Source organism: Cheilinus undulatus, linkage group 3, assembly GCF_018320785.1.
Source record: "Cheilinus undulatus linkage group 3, ASM1832078v1, whole genome shotgun sequence".
Classification (NCBI taxonomy): Eukaryota; Metazoa; Chordata; class Actinopteri; order Labriformes; family Labridae; genus Cheilinus; species Cheilinus undulatus.
In genome coordinates, this window is record NC_054867.1 from 9,618,636 (window position 1) to 9,636,397 (window position 17,762).

A 17,762-nucleotide genomic window follows, 5' to 3' on the forward strand; every position below is an offset into this window, starting at 1 on the left:
TAAAGTCTGCTTCAAACTGTATTTTTTGACTGTGATACCGCAAGACTTCTTCATATATCTACTGCATATGCAAACATTAGCACCACCTGGTGGTAAGACCCATTCAGCCCTACATGACATGACTGTAACCCTGAAATTCACAGCATGTGCTGTCCCTTCGTTTTGTGTAAAAAGACATGACATTTCACAGCTGTTTAACTCCTCTGTCCATTCTACGGTTTTGTCATGACAGCTCTAAAAGTGCAAGGGCCTTAGTGTAGATGCATACTGAATGGGAGAAGTAGCTACAGAGACCATTTTCTCTCTGAGCTGCATGCATTTGATCCTGCAGTAAATGTGACTAACCACTAACTGATTCATTTGCTTTAATGTAAATGAATCAGTGATATGAAAAGTAGTTAAAGAGACCACCATTTTTTGTATCAGACTGTAAATATGTTTATTTCTGCAGAAAATGTATGACTTTAACATGCAGCTATGATGTTTGACTCACTGTTAGAGCTAGCTCCTTGTGGCCATTCTAGGAACAGCACTTTTTCTACATTCCTGCACTGACTCTGTCCTTCTCTGCCAGGATTGTCACTTATTTGTGACATGTAGCTGAAAAAAAAAACAGAATTGAGGCCAAATTGTTGAAAAGCAAACTAAAGGGAACTTTCCCCTACAGGGAGAGCAGCCATAGTCGTGTGCCAGCGTGGCAGAAATTTCCAGAGTCTGAAGTTTACAAAGGGGGGACAAGCTGTAAGTGCATGAACAAACAAATGTTGTCTTCATTAACAGTTAACAGTTCATTAATAGAAGAAAAGATTCTAATCACTCCCTAAAAAAAAGAAGACATGGACATTTTTACTCACTAACTCTGCTCAGATCTTAACTTTTTTGCTGCACCAGTACATAAAAGGTGAAATTTTGGGTCTTGAATCAGTAGTCAGCCATTTAAAATGTTCTTTGGTGAATATGATCTGCTCATACTTTAAATTAGATGTTTTTTTATTGATGAGTCAGGAAATAGTCTGAATTTTGTAGCATTGTTTAGTTGTAAAAAACAAACTGGAGAGTACAACTGACAATTTCTTCTGTAGTTCCATGTGAATCTAAATTTTCTTCACTAAATCAAATCCATTTAAAGTGCGATATAGTTCAAAGTAGGCCATGATCTTTGTATAAGGTGGGTAAAGTTCCCCACACTTGCTGACTGGCTCATTCAAACTCTGTTTCATCGCCTCCTCATCCAAGGATTATTGATTTTCTGTCCCTCCGTCCATCATTTGACCTGTTCAGTGACACAGCTTATCTGACTGGCAGAGACGAGGCACCGAAACAGATTTAGAAATCCACCTAAAGTCCATGGGTCAGTTTCAGGACAAAGATCTTTCACCAAAGTTACATAACATCATGCCTGTATGAAACTTGTTTTAAAATTACCTTTAAGTCTAATCTTTTGCTCTTTTTTTCTTTTCAGAGGAGGATGAAGTGTTGTCCCTGCGACTCCAGGGATCCCAACGGTCCGCTGGCTCACACCATCAAGGAGGTCTTGTCCACATCTGGACCCGAACGGTGGTGGCAGTCCAAGAAAGGTGGGAGAAAGAAAATCACAAAGACAGAACGAAAAAATGAAAGAAACTATGAAAGAAAGATGCAAATCACACAATTGTACAACAACACAAAGGAAGATAATACCTCAATATAAAATGATTCTATGTGTTCAAATTAGAGCTTAGATCAAGCCCCAGAAATTCCAGCCCAACTCTAACCAAGTCTGTGCACATTCTGTCCAAACCCATCCCATCAGCTGTATTAATGAGCCCAAGCCCAGTTTAAACCCAACATTTTTTTGATAAGTTGGCATTTATTTTAAGGTTTAATCTTCAATTCTGAGTTGTTTCAGTGACAAAAATCTGTTCAGATGAGATCTAAATGAGAACGTTATTACACACATGGCCTCTTCATTGTTTATGATAATCAGATCAGCGAGGATGAGGAGCTGATGCACAGCCATCACTGTGCACTGAACACACAATCCATTACAAGATCATCGGTATATTAGCAGACATCTGCATTGCTCTTCATTCACTTTATTGATGATTTTGCTCATTTTTCTTCAATTACAAATTGCATCCCTCTCATCGTTCGTCTCCCGCACCACTGTTCTACTGTGTTGAGAGCAGCAGACTGTACACAACCCTTTTTTTTAGCAGTGTTTCTCCTTCTTTTTGTCAAAAACATAAAGAAAGCAGTGATATAATGTTTAGTAATAAGCCAGTTGGCGTGTAGTTTGTAAAATACTTGTTTAGTCAAGACATACGAGCAGCAGACCTGGGCAAGTAGTTGGTCTGCACAGAGGGAAGTTGCTCTGAAATTATTACAAGAAAAACATACAGATAACTAAAAACTTTAGAGTATTATAAAGTTAGGCTGCTGTTTCTGATATCTTTGACTCCCCTTAAGCCTGAGGGGAGGGGCAGGGGCAGGCCTACTCCAGTTCTGGGCTGCAGGCCATGTTGGACCGGTCTCAGGCTCAGGCAGAGAATCTAATCTCCTGTTCAAATATTTGCAAAAAAAGTCAATTAAAGTCAACTATACAGCATTGAAAAAAGAAATATATATTTATGCAAATATCCTTTTTAAGTAATGTAGACCATATATTTGAAAATTAAATTTCAATATATATGTATCAAAAGTATCTGTAACAACTCAACTTGTACTTTCCAAACTTTGTTTATTATGGTCTTTTATTTGATCCAAAACAAGTTAATTAAAAAAAAAGAGAAAAGAAATACATATTCTATATAAGTTGTGTGTAAATATGGGAAAAAATAAGGTATATCTGAAGAGATAACAAAATTAAAGAACATGTTAAAATAAAATCTCATATAAATGAAGAAAATCTTATGAGAAAATATAGGAAAGATGACATGTTGATTATATATGAGTTCTTCATGTTTTTTAGATATGCTTTTGAATGCAATCTTTATAAAGTAATTTGGCATTTAAAAGTCTTTTATCACATGTATTTAAGTCATTCATTTTTGTTTAAAACCTTTTACTGAGGAATTCATGTTTTATTTATCTCAGTTTATTTAAAAATATTTTTAAAAAGCTAAGAATCAGTTGATTGATGCCTTTACCCTTCATGAAAAAGATAAACAAGTTAGTAATAGAAATATAAAAGAAGAAATGTTTTATGTACGGTTTAACTTAAATAACATTTACTGTAAGTTATGAAACAGCTAGCCAGCTCTGTGTGTTTGCCCATGAATGGGATTAGTTAATACTGATGGGCACTTAATTTAGCATTCTCTGCCATGTGTGTATAAAAGTGTGTATGTATAGCACTATGAGAGGCAGAAAATGCTAAAAAGTACAGTTCGTTCTGTCCATTTGACAGATATTATGGAATTACTCACACCTTGAACGGCGCTTATTCATCCTGATCTGCTTATTTGAAAATGCTGTTTTTGTTACAGAATGGTGAGAAGATTAATGGGTGAAATATTGGTCAAATATTTATCCTGGAGAAATTCTCATGTCAGAATTAATCTGAGCTAAAGTTCACTTTTGCAGTTTGAGACACAAACAAATCACAAAAATGAGTGAAATTACTCCTTATGTGTTGTTTCTTCCCTGAAAGTGGCAAAACATTATGCTTTTAAGAATACTTCTAGATTTTCTCCTCCTCTTCTTTTAAAAAACAACTTTTAGCTGTGCTGTCCACAAAATCAAGTCTGTAGTCTTGATTCTGCTCCACAGCACCCTCTGTTGACAGGATGTAGAAGCATTATTTCTTTCTATAATTGACTTCAGTGTTTTTTTTTTTGTCTGCTGAAACAAAACAGTGAGTTTTTGTGTTCTAAGAGTGTGGTGAATGACGTGAATGTTTTGTTTTTGGTTTATCCTGCAGAGGTTGATCCGGTCACTCTCCAGCTGGACCTCGACAGTCTTTTTCAGCTGGACAACCTGGTGCTCAGTTTCAAGGTGGGACACTACTTATTAACCTGTCTCATTCAAAAGTTGGATAAATGGGCAAATATGCATGCCTTTTTAACATGATATGATGCTGCGTCATACAGATGTTCGTACAAGCAAGCATGATTCATGAACGTTAAACCTGAAATAATGTATTTATCTGTCTTCTCCCTCCCTGCAGGGCCCTCGCCCTGGTGCCTTCGTCATAGAGAAGACACTAGATAAAGGCAGGACGTGGCAGCCCGTTCTCTACCTGGCTGAAAACTGTCAGAAATCTTTTCCTCAGGTGTCAACAGCATTACCTGTTGACCTGGATCAAACATACTGCCACACACTGCCCCCTACTGGAAATGATCCATACCAAAATCACACAGTAAGGATGGAGTCTACTTTATCTCAGTCCAGACAAAAAGCTAATAGTCGTTGTTTTTATTTTTTTTCACATGATCAAGTAAATGATCAGTAACACTATTAAGTTTCATTAAAAAAAAAACATGGTAGATCTTGGAAAGAAAAGGATTATAGAGGGAGAATTATGGAAGAAATAAGGTATTTCTGAAGAGATAACATCCTTAAAGAAAATGATAAAAATGTATACTGATGCAAATAAATAACAAAAGAATGATAAGAAAAAGCTATGAAAAATATACAATAGCTATTATCTTTTTAAATAATTTGTAAGAGTCCTCTTCATGCCTTCAAATGTGTTTCTAATTCCAATTTAATGTATATTTAGTAATTTAGCATTAAAAACATCTGTTTATCACATGCAGTTTAGCATTTAAGATATTCAGTTGTTTTACACTCTTTAAATCAGTTGATAAGTTCAGTTATTTCTCTTTGCATTTTATTTTTAAAACAATTTACAAGATAAATCTAAAACCCAGAGCCAGTTAAATGGCACTTTTCCCTTCATTAAAACCCGAATAAACAGAGATAAATATCAGGAAATTTTAAGTGATATGAAAATATGGATGAATAACTAAAAATTTGAATCTGATTCAAATTATTCTCAGTTTACATCTTAAAACTTTAATTTTTAAGGAATTATTTGAATCATTTGACAAGAAACTTTGTGTCTGACTTTCAGATTTACTTCCCTTTACTACACTGGTTTATTGTTTAGTTAATCACCTCAGAGAATAAACCATTAAAGTGTTTAATTAAAACGATCAATTACATTTTTGTGCAAAATAGAGCAAACAGTCCTTATAGATTTTAAAAATTTGTGTTTCTTTTCTTTAGGTTCAGTTCAGCCCTCTGCGTCAGTATACTTATGTACCCATTCCCAACAGCCAGAAGATTGAAGGTGAGCATGCATCATGAATTATACCTTGTATGCTGTTTGATAACAGGACAGTATTTGACTAACAGCTGTCTCTGTCACAGATTTGTCAGGGATCACAGGGCTGAGGGTAAAGCTGCTGGAGCTCGGAGAAGTTCCTCAAATGCCTGGCAGAGCTCTCAGCAAGTTTTTCGCCCTGAGAGACATGAGGGTCATCGGCAGTTGTATGTGCCACGGACACGCCAACCGATGTCTGCCAGAGGTGTACAGCTACCCACAGTACAACGGCATACAGGTAAGCAGGATGCTCTTTGAAGACTTGAAGTTTTCTTCTTTTTTTTTTTTTTGCATTTTATTTACAAGGATTTAGCGTACTTATAACCTTTAGATGGCAAAACACAATCAAACCTAATAAAAACAGAAAAGAAGAAAAAGTAACTTATTAAAAACAATTATAAAGCAATGTACATATATTTACATGAAAATGCCATCTTCAGGTTTATAAATGTGCACACACCAAAATACTCCGAAATACACCCACGCATTGGAGAAATGAGAGATGAAAAAAATGGTCGTCCACTATGTTTTTTTTTCCACAAGGAAGACTAGACTAAGACAAGCTAATAATAGATCTTTGATAATAAAAATTCTGACAAAATCTAAGAGCGGAACTGTCACCCATTCAAAATCCATGATATTCCTCCTCTGTGCATGCAGTGGGTAAGAACACAAGAGAGATGTGGCAGAGAGCAGTCAAGGTATTTACTTCCGTATAGACTAAAGTAATTAAAGCATTGCTAGTACATTACAGTATTTTTAAGGCAATATTTCAGTAAGCCAACTTACGTTTATAATTGTTCAAGCATTTGTTATGACAGCATAGCATGTTTGTTTGGCATCAGGCTCCAACTTCATCACATGTTTATTTTACATGCAGAATTTGAGGAGGGATGAAATAACATCTTAAACCTCCTGGCTGAGCCTACAGGTGAAGGTTGGAGTTTAGGTGGGCTGAACTTGAGAGTGCAGAGACCTGAAATCTTGCAACTTAAATAGACTGCCAGATTAGGAGGATGTGTGTCAGGGGATTTGATCATGATGCATGTGGGTGTGAAATCAGCACACTCAATCAGACTGATTGAACTAACTTGGCTTGAATATTTTTACAGAATGGCTAATAATAAAGAAAATAAATAGCTTGTCTAAAGTGAAGACTGAATATAAATACTTTTCTATTACTAAAACTGTGTTTTTGAGCTTCTTTAAAGAAGACAAAATCCTGAACGATTAAAACTCATGCACATTAGTATATGAATGAGATCAGCAAAATCATAACATAGCAGCCTCCACCAAATGTGTTTAAATGTGATGTAACTGTGGTGTGAATGAGTAAGTGTGACCTGCTGACTAATGGATAGGGAATATTTAGGAAATAGCTATACAACCTCATGTCTGTTTACATGAGGTAAGTAATTCGATTTTTTTGTATCCGTGTAACTGGTTATTTCCTCAAAGGCCCAGTGAAGGGAAGATAGCCATTTTTTAAACCCTTGCACATGGGAAACTAATCCTGTGCATGGTAAACTGTCCTGTAGCAAAAGCTAAAGGTTGTCTATCAACTGTGCATAAATGCAGCAAATCATCATTAACTGTTTTTCAAATAATAAAATACACTTGCATGCTGTGCTGAAAATATCTACTTACTGACATAGGAACAGTGAAAAACTTACACATACTTGCTTAGATAGTTCTCAAGCCAGAGTGAAGCACCTGGCCTTCCATTCAGCAACTATTCACCAGCATTTTTATTGATTTATTTATATTTTTGCAGGTGAATCCTCAGTGTGACTGCCAGCATAACACAGCAGGGATGAACTGTGAGCGCTGTGCCGATCTCTTCAACGATTTGCCCTGGAGACCTGCAGAGGAGGGCAACACCCACACCTGCCAACGTAAGACTTCAGTCTTACCTCTGTTACTATTCTCCCAGTAGGGGGCAAGAGGGACACAACTTGGTTGAACAGAACTATTGACTCACCTTTTCAATATTTTCTTTTAACCTGTGTACAAGCCAAAATAATTATTGTATTTAAATTAATGTCCTTTGTTTTTGAGCCTTTATGACAGGATGAAAAATAATGACAAAATTTACCCATAAATTTGTCTATATACATTTTGTCAGAACTCTTTATTGTAATGTTTTATTCAACAGAACAAGTTTGTTGTTTAAAGTTTTAACTCTGTTATTCACTCATCATGTACACTGTTGTCTCCTCTCCTCTCTCCTTAGGCTGTGAGTGCAACAACCATGCCCAGCGCTGCCACTTCGACCAGGCCGTGTATGAAGCCAGTGGACGGAGGAGTGGAGGCGTATGTGAAGAATGTCTGCATCACACCACTGGACCGAAGTGCGACCAGTGTGCTCCAGGATACCAGCCGAACCCCCGCAGCCGCATGGACCGTCCTGACGCCTGCATACGTATGTTTGGGAAACTCTGTGCTCTTCTAAAATGTGCAGAACAGTTGAGTTTAGATGAAACCTTTGATGAGTGGCTCATATTTTTGTGCTTCCAGGTTGTATCTGCAGTGCTGAGGGTACGATAAACGGAGGTCAATGTGAGGACATCTCAGGCTCCTGTCAGTGTAAAGCCAACGTTGAGGGAACCCGCTGTGACCGCTGCAAGAGGGGATACTATGGCCTGAGTGAATCCAACCCTCTGGGCTGCTCCAGTAAGTCAGAAAAACACTCTTTACCCGCTGTTCTCACTTATTTTAATTTAACTGTAACTGCTAGACTAACAAAGAAAAATAAATTCACTGTATGCTTCTTATGAGAGCTTTATGAGAACCAATCCTTATTCATCCTATTACCATAAATACCATTATATTAACAAAAAGCTTTTGTTTTAGACTCTGGTCGAATAATTCTGGCAAACACTCAAAAAACACTGTACCAGATAGATATCCAACTCGAATATATAGGCCAACAAAAATGGGTTAAAACCCAGAAGTTTGAACCTGTAGTGTGGCTAAATTCTTCAACTTTTTAATCTTATAACTATGTCTATCTTATAATTTAATCTTTTATCCCATATTTTATTTTTAATCTTACAGCAATGGCTTTCTAGCTCATTATTACAATTTCTAATCTCAATATTTTGCGTTTTCTTCTTCTAATTTTTAATTTTTTATATTCTATTTATGACTTATTTTTTATTTTTAACAATTTATCTCATAATTAATCATTTCTGTAATTTTAGCTTTTCATAATTATGACTTAGTGTCTCATAATTTTACCCTTTTTATCTCATAAAGAGGAGTTTGTATCTCATATCTATGACTTTTGATCTTATAATTAAGATTTGTATATCATAATTTTGACATTTTATCTTGTTAAAAGGATTCACTGTTATAGCACTGACTTTTCAATTTCATAAGTGTAACTTTTTATGTCATAATAATGATGTACTGTCTCATAATTTTTACTTTTCATCTCATTATAATGACCTTTGATGTCATCATTTTTAATTTTATCTAAATTTATACTTTTGATCTCATAATTTCAACTTTTTTAATCCCGTAATTCTAATCTTTTTTTTTATAGTTTTGATGTAGTATGTCATGATTCTCATTCATTTTCTAAGAATGTTGACTTTTTTTTCTTAAAGTTATGACTTGCCATTTTAATTTACAATAATAATAACAATTTTATGTATATAGCACCTTTCAAAACACTGTTACAAAGTGCTTTACATCATAAAATCAAATAAACACACACCAATTAAAAACAACATAATTTTCCCCTTTTTATCTCATAATTAGGACTTGGTATCATATTAATGTCTTTTGATCGCATAATAAAAATTTGTATATCATAGTTTTTACTTTTTAATTTTATAAGTATAACTTTTTATGTTATAATCATGATGTACTGTCCCGTAATTTTTACTTTTCGTCTCTTTATAAAGACTTTTTATATCACCAGTTTTGATTTTATCTAAATTTATACTTTTTAATCTCATAATTCTTATCTTTTGTTTTCTAATTCTGATGTGTTATCCCATTATTCTCTCTCATTATCCAAGAACTTTGACTTTTTATCTCATTATTGTGAGTTAATGTCTCAAAATTTTAAATTCCACCAGAAGAAGCGATGAGAAGACATCAGTATCAGTGTCAGTGATTTGCTAAAATCTTATTCTGAACATCAGTATCAGCCCTAATTTTCACAATTTGGTGCTTCTCCAATCCCTACATTTCATCTCAATGTTCTTAGGCTTTCTGTAGATTGCAACCCCATGGTGAATACTGATGGAAAAATTGAGAGCACATTTTCTGGGAAAGTTAGGCAAATGTTGTTTTAGAATACCAAGACTGAAACATTGTATTGAAACTGGTTATCATGGAAACATACTGGTCCTTGCTGACCTTTATATACCTTTTCTTTCAAGAGTGTTCCTGTTCTGAAGACGGCTCATTGTCTGATGCTTGTGACCCACTGACCGGACAGTGTCTCTGCCGCCCTCACTTCCACGGACGAACCTGTGACGTTTGCTCAAGAGGTTACTGGAAACCAGCTCTGTCAGGACGCTGTGAGCCCTGCCGCTGTGACCCCACCAGGTCATACGGTGACACCTGTGACCAGGTTAGTAGGGTGGAGCTTTACAATACTCTAAAAGAAAAAAAGGTTGTTTGTAAAAGGACAGCATGATGTTGGATAATCAGCAGAGAATAAGTCTGTGTTTCCATCCTCACCAATATTACCTGAATTTGATTTTGGTTTCTGTCTCTCCAGGTGACAGGTCAGTGCGAGTGCAGACCACGCTTTGGAGGCCGAACATGTACCGAGTGTCCAGATAACTACTACGGAGACCCTCTTGTTGGCTGCCAACGTGAGTACGCTTTCTGTGATCACACCAGTAATTGAATATTCTTCTAGGAAACACATTGAGAAATTCAAACTTCAGCGCCTTAGAGCTGCAGCCTTAATTTTGTAGCTCTACATGTAGGCTTTATTCAGTGCTAATGGGGTTTTCTACTCGCCTTACTGAACTCCCAGGGCTCTGCCATCTGAACCCAGGTTACAGTAATGAAGTCAACAAACTTACAGAGTTGACAGTTCTTGCTTGTATCAATATTTTACATCTATAAAGCTGTTAAAGTTGCCCTTAAGACTGGAAAGTCTAGGCTTTGCACCACTAATAAATGGCAGCCTTTAGTGATCACCAACTATAAAGAAGCTGATAATTTCCCTCACACTGATATTTAGAAATTGGACATTTGCACTAAGGCCAGAATAAAAGGGTAAATGTATGTTGTTCAGTAACTCTGCAGTGTGTTAATCAGTCCCTTAACAAACAGCTCTTTAAGCTACAGCGAGCTGCTTTTGCTATTCGTATTTCTGGTTCTCTAATCCCATACTTCTCTCTTCAGCGTGCAAATGCAGTGCTGAAGGAACCCTCCCAGATATGTGCGACAAGACCACCGGAGCCTGCTTGTGTCGCGCGGGCGTCACAGGGACTCGCTGTGACTCCTGCAGCCGAGGACACTGTAACTCGTTCCCTGCCTGCGAGTCTTGTCCTTCCTGTTATTTCACCATGGACGCTCAGAGACGGAACATCAGCTTGACTCTGGAAAAACTCTCTCCTGGTTTCCCCATTCCTCCTGGAGGTGCTGGTGATCCCACAAACTTTGGGCCTCGTATCCGCGTCCTGGAGGCTAGTCTGAACAGGATCAAGGACGCTCTGACTCTGCCGCCTGTCAGCAGCAAACAGATTGATGATGCTCTGGATGAACTGGAGAAGCTCAGGTATGGAACTCTGGACACTGCTATGGGTTTTTTTAAAGTACTCTTAGGATCTCTTTGACAAAATATCTTGTAAATAACTCAAAATCCATAAAAGCTTGCTAAAACCAATAAAAATACTGCTGATGTATGATGCTAGTCATCCTGCAGTGGCTTAACAAAAAACGTGTTTGCAAAAAGACAGAGAGAAGATGTTCTATTCATTCAGATCTGCCTTACTGGACAAGCATTAACGTGAGGATGTAAATTGATGTAACTTTAGTCAGTTTGCTGATAGGCGATGTTATCTCTACTCAACATCAGCACAACATCACGTGTTTTCAGAGTTTTAAATATTTAATTGTATCTTCAGAATATGTATTAATTGTGACTGTCAATGGATTGAACTTCTAGATCTAATCCTTGAAGAGCATTTTTCATAATTAACCTTTACTTTAGGAAATAGGATGAAAATTACTCCTTAGTTACAGTGTGGATATCTTGAGTCAATCTTGTAGACACCCCAAGTACACCTTTTAACCCCAGCAGGTCAGCAGAATTTGTTTTTGCAACTATTCAGTTGTTTGCAAAATGTAAATATAACGTGTTATACATCACCAGAAAGCTCTGATTCTCAGGGTTCTGACTATGTAAACCCAGGCTATTCAATTGGAGGCCCTTGGGCCAGATCAGGCTCCCAAGGTCATTGTTAGTGGCCCTTTAAAGATCCAGTATGTGGAGTTTCTGCCCCTAAATATCTATATTAATCCAAAAAGTGACCATTCCTATATTATATAATTTTTTAACTGAGGTCTTGCAGTATCTCAGATATTTCCTAAACCTTCACTGCCTCTTTCTCTATACTAGTTCTGAGCTTGCTCCTTTAAGAAAGACTAACTGATTGTACTGGCCAGGAGGTTAGGCTTTTCAGTGTAACAGATGGGTACAGTTTCCTCCTGGAATTTAGTGAGTTCTCGGTAAAAATGAGCCACAAAACAATGTTGCCTCAAATTTTACCCAGAAAGCTTCTGCATTTTTGTCACTATTTTGCAGTGCAAGAGCACACAACCGATAGCCAAAGCCTGCTGGAAAATCCTCTGATATGGCGGGATTAAAACAACTCTGCCAAGAAGAGTGGGTCAAAGATCCTCTTCAGTGATGTGGAAAGACTTTTTGCCAGTTATCACAAATGATTGGTTGCAGTTATTGCTACCAAGGGTGGAACAACCAGTTATTACGTTTAAGACTTTATCCCATAGAGCCAGGTTGGTTTGAATGTTCAGAAACATTTCAGTGTGACAAATTTTCGAGAAAAAAAAATTAGGAAGGGGGTGAATACTTCTTCACAGCATCATGCAGTGTCTCCCAGGCCCTTCATATAGATGCTTCTTCAGGAAGTGGCCCCTATTCTAAATTAATTGAATGGCCCTGATGTAAACCATATCAGGAATTTTATGCACTTTCCTGGACTCTCCTGATTATAATATTCCTTCAAAATCAGTCATGCTGCATCAGAAAGAGTCCACACAATCTAAACCCTGTCAAATATTTAGCCCAAAACTAGAATTACACCCAAAGACACCTAAAGACACCTTGTTTGTGCTTGCACTCCAAATGATTCACAAACAGCCTTCAGTTTAATTTGGGTATAACTGAGTAGGCTTATTTGAATAATTTTACCTAGAATTCTAAGGTTTTTAAACCGAAATAACGAAATTGAGGTCACAATTTCACAGAGATGCACTGAAGAGACTTAGTGAAAGTTTGTCTAACCAGGAGTAGCCTTGGAACAGTTGCTTTGAAAGAAGGATTGGTAGGTCATTGGACCAGTCAGAGAGCCAAAAAAGGGGTCAATAAGAAAACCCTTTTTTCTTTTTTTTTTCCTTACAGGGATCAGTTGGATGAAGTCAATGACAACCTTCCGTCTGTGACCAGAACTCCTGGTCTGGACTCAGAGCTGGACAAACTGAAAGGTCTGCTGGACCGTCTCAGTGTGGAGTACAGAGACAAGAAAGCAGCTATGGAGAACACCATCAGTCCTGACAACTTGGGTGAGAAACAAAGACATGCCAATCAATTATTTTTTAAATATTTGAATAATATTTGAAGGGTCAGATTCCCCTTTTTATATTTCAATACTCTAGTAAAACACAAATGTGGTACATGCCTAGTTACCACCTTTGTTATTTGCTCTCAAACAGGCATTTTTACATGTTAACATCAGTAAATATGCTCACGCTGAGTGCTTCTGTCCATTACAGGAGCGTTTAATGCGATCAAGAATGCCTACGATGAGTCTACTGATGCAGCAAAGAAAGTGGATGACACCAAAGATACAGTGCAGGAGTCAGCTGATACCAGAGATGAAACCAAGGATCTGTATAAAAAAGTGCAGCCAGTCAACACCAAAGACCTGGAAAAACTGAACCAGACTATGGCGTCTAGACCAGACCTCACTCCTGTAGCCAAACAGGTAACCAGCAGACCCCATGATGCTGTGATCCATCATTTAGTTGTAAGATAGATCAAAACACATGATGAAAATTACTGGTTTAATAAAACCTAGATGTTATAACTCTGAGTAACTGCTGCATTTAGGTGAGAATCATAACTTGATGCCCTGACTGCCTGTTTTGTAAACTGGGAGAAAAGGCCAAGAATTTCCTTCTAAAAATGCAAAACAAATTCTTTTTAGGTGTGTGGCAGTGTTCGCACTGAGCCCTGCACCCCTCTGAAGTGTGAAGGTGATGATTTGTGTCCACCAGAGGAAACCCCGCCCTGTAAGAAGGGGGAGAAATGCGTGGGTGCTCTGCCTCTGGGCAAGAAGGCTGACGCCGATGCCGAGGAAGTGAAAGACAAAGTGGACGATCTGACCGGGAAGATCACTGACACTGCTGAGAAGGTGAGCAAGCACCCTGATTAAACTTCCTTCAGACATATAATTACAACTCTAGTCCTCGCTCTCTTTATCTTAGAAGCATTTTTTAAAGTTAATTTCTGTCTTCTTAAAGCTTCAGGAAGCACAGGATGCAACCAATCAGGTACGGGATGCTGCAGAGAAACTGTCCAACAAGATGAAGAAGACAAAAGATGAGCTGGAGGAAGACTTACAGGACACGCGTGATGTTTTGAAAGACCTCAAAGACTTCCTGTCAGGTAAAGACTGTTTAGGTGCAGTGGATATATGGATAAGTTGTTGATATTAGGGCTGTCAAATTATCTACATTTCTTATCCTGATTAATCTCAGAATTTCAGTGGTTAATTGCGATTAATCACATTCTTTTTTCTGCATTTTCACATTCAACTATTTTGCATTTAAAACTGTTTTTGTGTAATTTGGGATTTTTGTGCTGTCTTAAACTAAGAGTAATTGATTTCCTGTTACAGGCCTGCTTTTATACGTAGATCAGAGATTTTTACATTTTTACAAACATAGAAAAAGGAACGTGTTCTGGATTAAACAGGAAATACCAGGTCCTGAAGACTTGTGAATTGTCCACTGAGCTGTCTGTGAGTTTTTTAGAGGGAAAGGAGACATTAAGAAGCAGTGATTGACTTATTTTAAAAATCACTGTGGCTGCAGGGAGATGCTAACCTGGCTCAACCAACGTGTGCTGAAAGGAACAATAAAGTATGCAGTTAATCGTAATAAAGAAAGTAATAATGCTGTAGGTAGGGGTTTTAGTTCATTGTGATTAATCTTGACAGCCCTAGTTGATATAAATAAGGAACATTTTCTCAGTTTCCACTGGATTTATGTGCTTCTAACTTCAGCTGTATCTTCACAGACCCGACCTCCAACCTAACCGACATCAAGGAAGTGAGTGACTGGATCCTGAATAATGAACTTCCTGTGGTCGATCTGACGAAGAAGCTGGATGAGCTTAAGGACCTGGCAAAAAATCTGCCTGATAGCACAGCCGTGTTAAAAGATGCAGAGCCACAGCTGGAAACGGTCAAGAAACTGCTGGAGGATGCTAAAGACGCCAGGTGAGCTTTCAGACCACCTGGCCTTACCTTGATATGTAAAAATGGAGCTGGATTACATTGACCCAGAAAATCAGGATCAGACACTTTTACCTCTGCGAAACCCTGAAACATCCCAAACAAATAACGACTGATTTAACAGGCTTTTTTTTATTGTCGGTTAGTGGGAATCGAGGTCACCAATGCAGCACAAACAGATTTATTCACCAACAACCAGAGTCTCATTCTTAAAAGGAGAAATCTCACTCTGTCAGATGAGTTTAGAATAAATAGTCTAAATGGAGCTAACTGTAAGCCACCAGCTACATCTATGGTAGTAGTGATCCGGTCAAACTCCAGCAGTGGTTCTCAAATGGTCAGGCATCAGGAGCCACCACCTCCTCCATAAGAGAAATCATGACCCAGTTTTTTAAATGTTAAACCTCTCAACCTCATTTAATGAAAAATGTTGGATCCTAAATACAAAAAAACTATTGAACAAAGAGAGAGGATGGAACAAACATGTTTAAGAAACACAGAGTGACAGAGGGACATGCATGCATACATCTTATTTTACTGCATGTTCCTGAAAAAGCATGAGCATTTGGTAATTTCTAAAGAAATTTCTGTTATCTTTAAAAACATGATTTATTATCCAAAGAAAAGGATATAAATAGGTAGAAATCTTGATATGAATACTAAAAAGTGCTCATCATCATAGGAAAACCTAAAAAATACATGTATAGATGTACTGTATGTCCACTGAGGGCTTCTGTACATAGACTTTTTGTCTTTTCCTGGCATACATTCACGACCCACTGGAAAAAGCTCCACAACAAACTTTTGGGTCTTGACCAACCGGTTGGCTGTTTGTATTGAATTGTTTCATAATGAAGAAATTTGTGGCAACAAAAACAGTAAATCTAATCACCAACTCCTGTCTTTCTGTGCTGGTATGGAGCCAGGCAGCTGGGCTCTGATAAGGAGCATTTTTTTTTAAAAATAGACAGGATATATGAGGACATATTCCTCATTTGTGGGCGTGGCTTCAGCACACACCACAGACACGCCCTCACCAGATTCGAGAGCAGATTCGACAATCTGCTTTAAAGGGTTAATTTAAATCATGGCCGCCCAAATTGTTTTCTAAGCTTAAATAGGAGGGAGAGATCTTTCTTTTAAAAAAGCCATCTTGTAGTTTCTGACCCAGGGGCGTAGCTAGGGATTTTAGGCCCCCAGAAAGAAAATTACACTGGGCCCCCCTTAGTCAGAGAGCCAAGAAAAAAAAAGTTGTGTTGTTTCAAGAATATTTATGCAATTTAACTTTTTTTTAATTATAATTTCCCTATATTTATGAGCAGTGTTTTTACAATGTTTAAATTAAATTTGTGTTATTTCCTTCAAATTAGTTTATGTGTTTATTAGCCTCATCTTACTCTCTGTCCCTACCTTCTTTTCCTCCACTATCTTGACTCTTTGGACAGTTTTGAAGGGATTAGCAGGGACTCCCAAGTATTTTTCTTTACTCTTTTTGATGAAAAAAAAATCAGTCTATTGACCCATTCATTAAGCTGCTTTTAATTCAGTAATGGCATTGATTACAAAGAAATAAAAAATAAAATCCCAGGCTTCTTAAGGGCCCCTGCCTACTGTGGGCCTGGGTAATTGGTACCCTTTTTCGCCTGTGCTACACCCCTGGTCTATCCTGCTTTACAGGGAAATTGTAAGAAACCTACTGAATCGCTTGAGCTTGGTTATTGATATTTTTTTTGTCACCTTAAAAATTTTCCCCAAAAAGCATTATTATCAAACATCACATTATTGAAATTTCAAGAGCATTTTCACTATATCTGAGCATATTTTAAGACAGAAAAAATCCTTTTCTTTACCTGCAAAGTTGTTAAATATGTGTTTTGTTTCTGCTTCTGCAAAGGTTGAATATTCTTTTTTTTAATTAAGGGAGCTTGTAATGATATTGATCATTCGTACACAGGAAATGGAAAGAAAGTTGTGGTATGATTAACTCTTGTTGCAAAATAACCATGTATAACTTTAAAATCTGATCAGAAATGAGCTATGCATACACTTTGACACTCCTTGTTTTTTTTTTTTGACCGTCCTAGATTCACCTTTAGTTGTCTTTACTGTCAGTTATCATTGTAGCAGAGCAGAGATATATATTTAAGACACTATCAACCTTTCTCCATGGGTCTGGTTGATAAGTTTTTAATGTGAGTCATATTTAGATATTTTCTCTCTGGTTGCATGTCCACAGGGACACTGCTCTGGGAGTAAAGGCTGACGTGGACGGGGTGGTGGGAGGTCTGGGAACAGTGGAGGACTCCATATCCGATGTGGATGAAAAATTACAAAACAGCAAAGATGACTTGGACGACCTAAAATACACTCTGGATACGGTAGGAAGCACAGAGACAATGAAAAGTCCATGCTGCAGTGATTCAGTACTTTTACTGATTTATTGTGTGGTTCTCTTCATGCAGGCTAAAGGCCAGCTGACTCCAGCAGAGAAGACTCTGGATGATATCACAGAGCTGGTGCAGCCATTAAAACCTCAGCTGGATGAGCTCAAAAAGCTGCTGGACAATGCGAAAAAGAAGGCAGATGAAGCAAAAGACAATGCTGATGAAGCTAAAGATGAGGCAGATACTGGAAAGGAGGTAAGAGACCCACCCAAAGTCTGAGCATTTTCCATTCAGACACTTTAAGTGGCCATGCAGACCTATGGCATGTGCTTAAGT

The 17,762-nt window shown here is 37.5% G+C and overlaps 1 protein-coding gene across 3 annotated transcripts in view; it reads left to right on the top strand.

Moving 5' to 3' along the window:
- The window catches only part of LOC121507444 (laminin subunit beta-3-like), a 33,187-nt gene that overhangs the window by 12,757 nt on the left and 2,668 nt on the right, over positions 1–17,762 (top strand). For 2 of the 3 annotated variants that reach the window (XM_041783773.1, XM_041783774.1), the window contains exons 4-21: positions 1,463–1,577; positions 3,902–3,975; positions 4,148–4,339; positions 5,212–5,275; positions 5,356–5,546; positions 7,083–7,203; positions 7,542–7,730; positions 7,826–7,981; positions 9,703–9,896; positions 10,047–10,143; positions 10,685–11,060; positions 12,927–13,087; positions 13,298–13,509; positions 13,732–13,938; positions 14,048–14,192; positions 14,826–15,027; positions 17,279–17,420; positions 17,505–17,681. In XM_041783773.1, coding sequence (XP_041639707.1) covers positions 1,463–1,577; positions 3,902–3,975; positions 4,148–4,339; positions 5,212–5,275; positions 5,356–5,546; positions 7,083–7,203; positions 7,542–7,730; positions 7,826–7,981; positions 9,703–9,896; positions 10,047–10,143; positions 10,685–11,060; positions 12,927–13,087; positions 13,298–13,509; positions 13,732–13,938; positions 14,048–14,192; positions 14,826–15,027; positions 17,279–17,420; positions 17,505–17,681 — 3,015 coding nt within the window. Of the gene's footprint in view, positions 1–694; positions 742–1,462; positions 1,578–3,901; positions 3,976–4,147; positions 4,340–5,211; positions 5,276–5,355; positions 5,547–7,082; positions 7,204–7,541; positions 7,731–7,825; positions 7,982–9,702; positions 9,897–10,046; positions 10,144–10,684; positions 11,061–12,926; positions 13,088–13,297; positions 13,510–13,731; positions 13,939–14,047; positions 14,193–14,825; positions 15,028–17,278; positions 17,421–17,504; positions 17,682–17,762 lie in introns of those variants that run through there. The other variant, XM_041783775.1, reaches the window with a different exon arrangement.